This window comes from Vicia villosa, unplaced genomic scaffold, assembly GCF_029867415.1.
Source record: "Vicia villosa cultivar HV-30 ecotype Madison, WI unplaced genomic scaffold, Vvil1.0 ctg.001791F_1_1, whole genome shotgun sequence".
Classification (NCBI taxonomy): domain Eukaryota; kingdom Viridiplantae; phylum Streptophyta; class Magnoliopsida; order Fabales; family Fabaceae; genus Vicia; species Vicia villosa.
In genome coordinates, this window is record NW_026705728.1 from 63212 (window position 1) to 74903 (window position 11692).

General features: G+C 29.2%; 2 protein-coding genes across 2 annotated transcripts; one reads left to right on the forward strand and one right to left on the reverse strand.

Annotated features, from left to right (window-relative positions):
- Positions 1-4519: 4519 nt before the first annotated feature.
- Positions 4520-5471, forward strand: LOC131636581 (MLP-like protein 43). The gene is made up of 2 exons (XM_058907190.1): positions 4520-4765; positions 5003-5471. The coding sequence occupies exons 1-2, from the start codon at positions 4579-4581 to the stop codon at positions 5293-5295; spliced, it is 480 nt and encodes a 159-aa protein (XP_058763173.1). The 5' UTR covers positions 4520-4578; the 3' UTR covers positions 5296-5471.
- An 839-nt stretch (positions 5472-6310) lies between these two features.
- Positions 6311-8135, reverse strand: LOC131636583 (uncharacterized). The gene is made up of 4 exons (XM_058907192.1): positions 8029-8135; positions 7850-7951; positions 7252-7609; positions 6311-6336 (listed from the first exon to the last, which is right to left on the reverse strand). The coding sequence occupies exons 1-4, from the start codon at positions 8101-8103 to the stop codon at positions 6311-6313; spliced, it is 561 nt and encodes a 186-aa protein (XP_058763175.1). The 5' UTR covers positions 8104-8135.
- Between the last annotated feature and the right edge of the window lie 3557 nt (positions 8136-11692).

Below are 11692 nucleotides of genomic sequence, written 5' to 3' on the forward strand. Positions count from 1 at the left end.
TTGTATTCGGACTGAATATGGAGAAAGGTTTATGATTGGATAGGTAATTCATTAGAATTGATTTTTGGGGAGTTTGTGGATTTGTTTGACAATTGTGAGAAGGTGAAGTCCAAATTGAAAAGATTAACTGTTGCCGTAATTTGGATATCGACAGATTGGACAATTTGGTTGATGAGGAATGCCGTCATTTTTAAGAGAGAGAGCTTTAGTTTTGTTGAGTGTTTATCGATAATTACTTATAAATCGGGGAAGTGATTATGTTTATGTTGTAAAATAGCGGACTATTGTAATTGTTTCGTGTGGAATACTCTACCTCTCCTTTGTTTTAGGAGGTAGGGTTTTCCGTGTGTTTTTTGGGTGAAGTATCCCTTATACTCTCTTTTAATAGATTCATCGTCTATTAAAAAAAAACCTAACAGTAGGTGTCTCATAAAAGTATTGTTTAATGTAAATAGTATAATGAAAAAAGTATTATAACTTTTAATATTTTAAATAAAAAGAATCTAAAATTATTTTAGTGACATTATATTGAAAAATATCTTAAAATTTCTTATCAATTATTTTTAGGTTAATATGAAAGTAGTTATTAGATTAATACTTTTTTTTTGCATTTTTAAGTATAGACTCTATGTGATTTTGACTTTTGAAAAGTGAAAATAAGTTTTAGATGATGTCACATAAGAATAGTAGAGATGTGGCACAAATTATTGCATATCGCAAATATATTGAGAGTCTGTGTTAATATATATATATATATATATATATATATATATATATATATATATATATATATATATATATATATATATATATATATATATATATATATATATATATATATATATATATATATATATATATATATATATATATATATATATATATATATGGGAGCGTATCCAGTGAGAACTGATACTATCATGAGAAATGAGAACTATTAATATCAGCCGTCAGATTTAATTAACGTTTAAGATTTATTGATTCCATATTAAGAACGCCTTATTGAATTTTATCCATTATGATCAATATTTAAAAATTCCATAAATAAAGTATCTTTTCAAAAATATTTCTATTTCTCTAATTATTATAATATTCTCAAAATGAGATAATCATTATAAGAATTATTATGCTTAATATTCAAATGTTATCACAATAATTTTTATTTTCACTGTTATTCTAACTACATTTTAATTTGATCTATAATTTATTTTGAATGAAATAAATTATTTTCTTTATAATTAAAAAAAACTTATTCTTCATAATTGATATTGATTTGTTAACTATTTCATTTTGAATAATACTATTAATATAAAATTTAATTTATACTTTAGAATTCATATAATTTTATTCTTCACATAATTATAAATATAACTTATTATTAATTTGGAACTTATATTTTCCTTTAATTAAAAAAATTTAAGAATTTAAATTTATTACTTATATTTTGATTCGGATGATTTAATTTTTTTTTTTGAATTCTATACGGGAGAAAATGAAATTTATTACTTATATTTTAAATTTATTTTTAATATGTTTATTTGATAAAAAATATTGAAGAAAACCAAACTATTACTTATATTTTAATTTAGTTGATTTTTTTATTGCAATTATTTTAAATTAAAACACATTATTGGTTTATCAAATATATTTTAATTTGATTAAAAGTATTAAGAATCTAAATTATTATATATATATATATATATATATATATATATATATATATATATATATATATATATATATATATATATATATATATATATATATATATATATATATATATATATATATATATATATATATATATATATATATATATATATATATATATAGATTTGGTTGAATTATTAATTTGCAAGCTCGGTAATTTTTGTTTGAAATTATAACGATCACCAATATTTAAAATAAATTATATTACTGTGTTAAAATTTTAACAATTAAAGCAAGAAAAAAATTCCGGAAAAATATCTTTTTTATGAAAAATTTAAATTTTGAGCATAATAGATAAAAAGAAAATACTGTACTATTTGTATGGAACTAATAAATATTATGAGGGATAAATATGATTAAAATATTGTTTATTCATTCATAAGATTAAAATATATTTATCACCAACATTTTAATCTTATTTGATCAAAAAAAGCACATAAATTTTAATCTTATTTATCACTCATAAGATTTATTAATTCCATACAAATAATAATAGTATTAGTAAAAAAAATTGTGACAACATTTAAATATTAAGCATAATAATTTTAAAAAAGATTCTCTTATTTTGATAATATTTTAATAATTAAAGAAATAAAAATATTCTTTTGAAAATATATTTTATTTATGGAATTTTTAAATATCAATCACAATTGATAAAAATTCAGTAAGATGTTCTTAATATGGAATCAATTAATCTTGAACGTTAATTAAATCTTACGGCTGATATCAATAATTCTCATTTCTCATAAAAGATATCAGTTCTCACCGGATACGCTCCCTATATGTATATATATATATATATATATATATATATATATATATATATATATTAATATATATATATATATATATATTAATTATATTATATTTAAATTTTTGAAAGGTGATTTTAAAATAAAGTTTAGAATCAACAGTAGGCTTCTCATAAAAAATATTGTTTGTTGTAAGTAGTATAATGAAATGTACTATAACTATTAATATTTTAATTAAAAAAAATCTAAAATTATTTTAGTGACATCATATTAAAAAGATATTTTAAAATTTATCATTTATTGTTTTTATAATTTAAAAATAATTACAATAAAAATAGAAATAGTGTTTCATAAGTTTTATGAAAATAATATATATATATATATATATATATATATATATATATATATATATATATATATATATATATATATATATATATATATATATATATATATATATATATAAATAGTTGTTAATTTTATATATTTTTTATTTGTTAGGATTTAAATTTGTGATTCAAGGAGAAACTCAATATATGATTGTCTTTTGAGAAGTGAAGGATTTTACAAAATATATTTAGTTAATTAAGTATATTTAGTTGGATTTGTTCTTAGAATTTTTACTCCAAAATAATGGAAATATTATTTTATATGGTTTATGAGAATATGCAAGTAATTATTAAGTTAATATATTTTTTTAATTTTATAATAAAATTAATTGAAAAAAAAATATAAACATTACTTTATAAATTTTATGATAATATGTAAGTTGTATTAGGTTAATATATATTTTGTGTTTTTTTAAGATTTTCGAATTCGTGAATTACTTTATAAGTTTTATGACAATATGTAGATTGTTATTAAGTTAATATATATTTTGTATTTTTAAAGATTCGAACTCGTGACCTCAAATATAAATCTTCATGTGATTTTCATTTTTGAAAACTGAAGATACATTTTAAAAAATGCCACATAAGATAATTCGTGATGTGACAAAAATAATTTAATGTGGCAAATGTGTTAGGAGTCTGTTTTAATATATTTAACATTATAATATATAATAGATATTATTATTTAAAAATAATTTCATTTGGAAAGTAATTATTAAATTGTAGTACAAATAAAATAATATAAATTGGTGGGGTTAAATATATGTTGTTTATTTACAAATATCATTGAAGTAAAAGTAGTTAAAATTGATTAGATATGACTTAAATACAAACAAAATACCACTAAAAGCTCATGCAGAGGACATGGGTTGCTTCCTCCTGTCGTAATATGAAAAAGAGTTGGTACGAGATTTGCCAAAATACCACTTCTAAGATGTACGAAGATGCACTAATCCAACAATTCCTCCCTATTTATCGACTTTGCTAAGAAAATAGATTGGTTTTGAAATTTTCGGATGAACCAAACTACAAACCTCACATGTAGCAAAGAGATGAAAATACGTCTCAACAAAACCTAAAACTTAAATTGATAGTTTCTATAGATGAATTCTATCTTTAGTGTTATTCTTTTTTTTCAATAAGCAATTGATATAAGAACTCGTACTAGGGGTGCAATCCTTACAACAAAGGAACAATATAGAGAGTTAAAACTTAATTATTTATTTTTATTGTTAACTTTAGAGTTAATAATAATATTGTAGGTAAATTTTGTTTTTCATGTATTCTTCTGTGCACGGTCATGTTATTAAATAATTTTTTAAATAAAAAAATTGTTTAATTAAATACATATATATATATATATATATATATATATATATATATATATATATTTATCATTTAAAAATAAGTCAAAGCTGATTAACATATTTGATGACATAACTATTTAATAATAGAGGTAATAATATTAAAAACAACTGTGAATTGAAAATTTGAAATGATTACCTCAATATATAATAAAATATAAAATAAAATCTTTAATATGTGACAGGTTATATTATATGGCACGATATTGATAACACGACTCTACCGTGTAGGGTATATTTTAATTCATTGTTTAATCAATAATGTAATTCAATTTATTTTATTTAAAGCATGGGGTTGGGTACAATTTTCTCACATCAACCTTTGATTCTTCTTATTTTTGTCTTAGTTTTTCTTCCCAAGAAATGGTGCTATCTGGTAAGCTTATTACTGAACTTGGTATCAAAACACCCGCGGAAAGGTTTTACAAACTATTTGCGGAAGAACTTCACGAAGCACAAGTCCATTGTGAAAGAGTTCATCATACCAAACTGCATGAAGGTGAAGACTGGCATGACACTGAGACAGTTAAACACTGGACTTATGTCATAGGTAATTATATTTCTAGAAGTTAAAAAGTTAAAGGTAGTGCACTGTCAATGTAAAATAGAATTAAAAGTGTGACTTGGTTTGATAGATGTCCTGATTGGTTGATGGTGTAAAAATATTTTACACTCTCAGTGCATACTCTTTTTTCTCATATTTCTAACTCAACAAATATGCGTCGAGAATTATATAATTTTATGTGTATAGTTTTGTTGTTATTAATTTCCCGTGATATCAAAACAGATGGTGAGGTACACACATGCTATGATAATCTTGAAGAAGTTGATGAACAGAACAAAAAGAACACTTGGAATTTATTTGGTGGAGATATTGAGAAACACTATAAGACCTTTAAGCTCACCCTTCAAGTAAGTGATAAGGCTGATGATGGCACTGCTGTTGCTAAATGGACAGTTGAATATGAGAAAATCAACGAGGATATTCATCCTCCAAATGGATGGATGGACTATATTAGCCAGTGCACTAGAGATGTTGATGCTCATCTTTACAAAACAAGGGTTGCTCGAAAAGATTAAAGAAAGTAACAAATAAGATGGAGTGGCTTAATGAATGGAGTTGGCTCAAGTGTTCATCTTTATAATTAATCAGTGTGATGTTTGTAATATTGTTGTTGCATATTGGCTTCTGGGTTTGTAACTATGTGTGATCGGTTGAAAAGTGTGACTTAAATTATGTGATGCAGTTCAATAAATCGATATTTCGTTGTGCTTTTTCTTTCTTTTTTACACTAGTGTGCAACTCTTTGTCCATTTTATTTTGTTTTTGTTATTACCACTAAGTTGTTTTTAAATCTAAACTATTATTTGACCTATAAATAAAGAGTTTCTTCATCGTTTCAAATAATTCCAATAATATATTTGATCCGACTTTCACACTCTCGTCATTTTTTTAGAATCTCTCATTTCTCTCTAGTATTTTTTCTTATATTGCTTAAAACATATTCTTGTGCAGGACCGGTCCAAACAATTTCGAGGCCCCATACAAATTTTAAAATTGAAGAATAAAATTATTTTTTTAAAATCAAATTTTTCCTTTGTTTAAATTTTAATTAGTATACTATCAAAAAATAAGTGAAATTTTAATTATTATACTTAATTTTTATAAAAGATCGAGAAATAAGTGAAATATAATATTATTGTTTATTATATATTTTACATTCATTTTATTGTTTTTCATATTCTATAGATGTGGAATTATTATTATTCATTTGTAGTCTAATAGTGTTCAATTTATCTAATTGTCAGATAGCTTTTCTATTATAGGTATTAGTAATTAGTAATGATAATAATTAAATTAAGACTCACATTAAAATTTTGTTCATTATAATTTAATTAAACTAGCTTGTTGTTATTACGTAGTTTTTAACTTATCATATGTTAATCAAAATGAAATCAATTTTTTATGCTACAGAGTTCTGAGTATGATGATAAAATGTAGTGTAATATATAAAAATTCATTCTTTTTAACTCAAATCATATACCACGTTGGAAAACATTGCAGAGATGAGTTCCAGTATTAATATATGTAGTTTTAAACATTATAGCATTGTATAAGCACTGTAAAAGCAAATACCATTAATTATTACTTCAAAGTTTGTAGAGGCCCTATAAAATATGAGGCCCTTGTGATGTTGCTCATGTTGTACAGCTACATGGTCGGCCCTGTTCTTGTGTATAAGTAGGGATCATTATTTTAGGTGAGGGTTTAATTATCACTACAAAAAATGTTCTCTGCAGCGACGTGGATTACACGTCGCAACATGCAAAATCACGTGGCAAACATAAAGTAGCGACGTGAGCATTTATGTCGCAGGAGCACGCGTGGCAACATTGTAGCGACGTGGAGACCACGTCAGAAAGTAGCGACGTGACTCCCACGTCGCAACAGGATTACATAGGAAACATCCCACTGCACACACAGCAGGTGTGGCAGGTGTGGGGAAGTGTGTTTGTTGACCAATGTAGCGACGTGTTTCCCACATCGCTACATTAAATGCTTTTTTTTAAAAAAAAAATTTATTCACGCTAGATTTGTTTTATTTTATATATTTTATATATTTTATATAATTAATTAATATATAATAAAATATATATAATAAAATTTATATAATAAAATCTATAAAATAAAATTTATATAATAAAATCTATAAAAACTAACTTATATAATAAATTTATATAAAATAAATTAATATAATAAACATTATATAATAAATTCAATTAAATAAAATTAAAAATTTAAAACTAATATTTTAATGAATTAAAATGTAGAATATTTTACATTAAAAAAATTTTAAAACAAATAAAATACAAAATGTTTTTAAGAGGCATCATCCGGAAAATAGTTATCCGGATTAAAATCATCAGCCACCCCGTCATCCTCCGGCTCTTGAGGAGGAGCATTACTGTAATTTCCTCCTCCTTGCATAAACCGTCTCATCTGCTCCTCCATCTCAGCTTGCTTCTTCGTAATGCCCTCCATCTGTCGCGCATGCTGCTCCTCCATATCAGACTGCTTCTTCCGCATCATCTCGATCTGGGCCTCACTTTCGCGTCTCGCCAATTGCCTTACTAATTCAGTTTGTTCCTGTGTCAGATTTGGTTGACGCGATCCACCCTCTCCATCCTGAACTCTTTGGAACAGATTACGGTCACCAGATCTATAGCTGGACGCCAAATTTCCAGCCCCAAAAAAGCAACCATTAGGCCCTTTATCTTTAATAACGTCACACCAAATGTAGTGATCAACATCCGCGTTAAGCGGCTCCCCCTCTGCTGGCATGAATTGAGGATTATTTTCCAGAAAAATGGCAAGTCGTCTATCATATTCTTCCTGCACAAATATTCAATAAAAAAAATTAAGTTAAATATTTAAATGCATATTTAATGATACTAAATAAATATATACATATTATAAATTAAAATATATTAAAACGTTGCCACGTTATTTTCACGCCACAACTTATGATTTGCCACATGATTTTCACGTGGAAAATTATCAATTGCCACATGAAATTCACATCACAAACTTTGTATCAATATAAAAAAAATAAACAACGTAAATTTCACTTACAAGATACATCCTAGTGCGCTCGTCGACAACACCTCCCGATCTCCTTGTCCGGGTCCTCGAAATCAGCTCAGGCATCAATGGTCTTCTACCCAACTGCTTAGCCTAAATAATATAATTAAAAATAATTAGTAAATTATATTATGAATAAAGAAGTAACTTAAAATTTTTAAAACTTTTACCAATCGTCGGGCATGCTCGGCGGTGCTAATACTTCCAACTGTGTTGACACAACCGCCCTTTTCAGATGCCCTCATCTTCTTAAAGGTTTCTGATTTAGCCCGGAATTCTGGAGTCCTCCAATATATTACAAGCTCCTGAAAAACCTCCTTGCCTATCCAGCTAGGACGGATGCCGTGAAGCTCATAATTCTCCCTTACTCGCCGCAGCATATCAGACATTCTTTTAGAGCATCTGGTATTGAAAACTTTCTGAACACTTTTTTCACTCAAAGGATCCCACACACATTTCTCCTGCAATAATGTTGTATGACATTAAAATAAAATGTTAAGTAATTATAATGAGAATTTTATTTAAATAACTATAACTAAAACAATAAATTAAATGCATAACCTACATAAATAACAATACCTTAAACATTCTAAACCATTCATCTTTATTTTTGACGTCCCCATAGCTCTTAAAAGCTGATTTATACATCTGCTGAATTATATAGTTAACAATCCTAGCAGCAGTCCGACTCGGCGTAAAACTGAAACAAAAAATGAAAATGTTAGATATAAATTTATATAAAAAATGAAAATGTATACATATATTAAAGTTTTTAAATAGGAAACTTACTTGCTTCCTTCGGGATGTATCCAAAATCTACCGTCAACGACATGAATCTCATCGGGATCATCCCTCCCACGAAGATCAGCTCCGTCTATCTCATCAACTGCCTCATCAACCTCACGGGCTGGTACATGTGTGGGATGTGGGGTGCGTGAGCCTCCAACCTGTGTGAGGCGTGGACTAGGAGATCGTCCAGCCTGTGTGGGGCGTGGACTAGGAGATCGTCCAGCCTGTGTCGGAGGTGTACTACTGGATCCTCCCGTATGCTGAAAGGAGGAAGTCATCTGCATGGGATATGAGAAACCAGATCCTCCATTATGCTGGAAGGATGAAGGCATGCCAGTATGGGCGAATGGAAAGCTGGGCGGGGGCACACCAGTATGTGTGAATGGAAAGCTAGGTCCTCCCGCCTGCTGGAAGGACGGGGGCACACCAGGATGCTGGAAGGATGGCGGTACCGCTGAGTACTGGAAGGATGGCGGTACCCCAGACGGGAATGTGTGGGAGGAGAGTAATGGGGTAAAAGCCTGAGTACTGGCTAAAGACATATGATCAACACTCTGAGGGCGGGAAGACACGGCCATGGGAGGCGCCTCACATACTACTATCCTCGGACGTTGGGACTTCTTACCACTATCTTTACTCTTAGGTGGCATTTTACCTATTTTATTATTCATCAACACATAAATATTCATCAACACATAAATATTCATTAACACATAAATATTCATTAACACATAAATAGATATTTAATAGATATCCACTAACACATAAATAGATATTCATTAACACATAAATAAATATTCATTAACACATAAATAAATATTCATTAACATATAAATATACATTCAATGTTTAGTTATTCTTCATCTTCGCTATCCACATCATTCTCTTCATCATTCTCTTCATCATTATCTTCGTCGTTCTCTTCGTCGTTCTCTTCGTCATTCTCTTCATTGTTGTCATCGGATTCAAACTCTTCATCATTCTCTTCATCCACATTATTTTCAACCAACAATATAGATGCATCAACTTGATGTCCCTCAACAATTGTATCAGACAAACTTGTAATGTCTTCAGCTGCAACCACTTCATTAATTTGATCAACATCATCAACTTGATAGGCAACATCTTCTACTTGATCGCCATTTTCAATATGACCTTGCGGTTTTGTTTTTATTGCAACACACCATCCTCTTTTACGTGTCACAAATTAAGGATAAGGTACATAATAAACTTGCCTAACAATATTTGACATTATGAAAGGATCATACTCTTTGTATTTCCGGTTCATTTGAATCTCAACAGTACCGTATGACCTGTCTATTTTTGTGCCTCTACTTGGATCATACCATTCACAATAAAACAAGACAACTTTATTTTCTGAATCCATGTAATGGTATACTAACTCGTAGATATGTTTAATAACTCCATAAAAGTCATCTTCACCACCATCTGTAACTCCTTTTACAAATACACCACTGTTTATGGTTTTTTTCCCTTCGGTCCATGCCTCAGTGTGAAACTTATATCCGTTCACGAAGTATGTGTGCCATTCATTTGCGCTTTGGATAGGGCCTTCTGCCAAGTTTCTCAAATGGAGTATTTCTGGAGTTGGTGGAAACACGGTAGACAATCTTTGCTTGAACCATAAGGGAAATTCAGCATGAATGACGCCGGATGTTGATTGTACACCGGTACTATGAAAATAGGCATTGTTAAATTCCCTACAAAATATACACCATAAGTTAAATAAGTTTGGTATACAGACATTGTCAACAAAGGTAAAAAAAACTATTGGGTAAACTTACTCAAGGTATTTTTTAACTTCGACGCAGTTGATCAAGACATGGACATGTGCGGATTGCATTTCTTTCTGGGTCAACCAATGCACACTCTTCTTTCCAGAAGGTCGACCTGGAAGACCGAATACTGATAAGGTGAATTGACTCCTCTGGTTGACATTTACCGGATTCCGTATGGTTCTAGGAGTTAACATCAAGTGATTGAAATAATGACTGCAAAAATGTGATGTTTCTCGATGCAGGTAATGTGCACATATAGAACCTTCAACTCTTGCTTTATTCTTCACTGATCGCTTTGAATCACCCATGAACCTTTCAAACGGATACATCCACCTATATTGAACTGGTCCACCAAGAAAGGCTTCATATGCAAGATGCACAGGTAAATGTTCCATTGAGTCGAAGAAACCAGGCGGAAATACTTGTTCCAACTTACAAAGAATGATTGCAATGTTTTGGTCCAACTTCATGATGTCTTCCACTTTTAAAGCTGGCGCACAAATATCTCTAAAAAACTGACTAATTTCAGTCAGTGGATCAAGAACATGTTTGGGTAGCGAGCCAAATGCAATTGGTAACAATTGTTCCATGAAAATGTGACAATCGTGACTTTTCATTCCATGCAACTTCCCAGTGTTAGGGTCAGCACACCTTGATAAATTTGATGAATACCCATCGGGCATTCTCAAATCTTTTAGCCATCGACAAACAGCTTTAGCTTCTTGGGAAGTCAAAGTGAAACAAGCCTTGGGTTTTAATAACTTTCCATTCGGTAGAGGCTTCAACTCCAACTCTCTTCTGTTACACCATTTTTCCATGTCTTGTCTGGCCTTTTCATTATCTTTTGTTTTGCCTTTCACATCCATCACTGTGTTAAATACATTATCAAAAAAATTCTTCTCAATATGCATAACATCTAGATTATGGCGCAACAAGTTATCCTTCCAATACGGGAGGTCCCAAAATATACTTCTTTTTGTCCAATTGTGCGTGACTCCGTATCCTTCAATTCGGCATTCTTTGCCAGTATCTGTAAATTTTGGCAGCTCACTAACTTGTTCCCATATAGCCCATGGTGACAATCGAGGCGGAGGCGAATCTTTCACTCGTACATATTTTTTAAAGTTTGTCATGTTTCTTCTATAGGAGTGATTTCGTGGTAGGAATCTTCGGTGACAGTCAAACCACGAGCTTTTCCCACCTTTATCCAACGTGAACCCTTTGTTGTTTCCCATGCAATGCGGAC

Coding starts and splice junctions, on each gene's coding strand:
- LOC131636581 (XM_058907190.1), top strand. CDS start 4,579: ATGGTGCTATCTGGTAAGCTTATTACTGAACTTGGTATCAAAACACCC. Junction 4,766..5,002: donor ACACTGGACTTATGTCATAG/GTAATTATATTT, acceptor ATATCAAAACAG/ATGGTGAGGTACACACATGC.
- LOC131636583 (XM_058907192.1), bottom strand. CDS start 8,103: ATGAGGGCATCTGAAAAGGGCGGTTGTGTCAACACAGTTGGAAGTATT. Junction 7,952..8,028: donor CCGAGCATGCCCGACGATTG/GTAAAAGTTTTA, acceptor TATATTATTTAG/GCTAAGCAGTTGGGTAGAAG. Junction 7,610..7,849: donor AGCGCACTAGGATGTATCTT/GTAAGTGAAATT, acceptor ATATTTGTGCAG/GAAGAATATGATAGACGACT.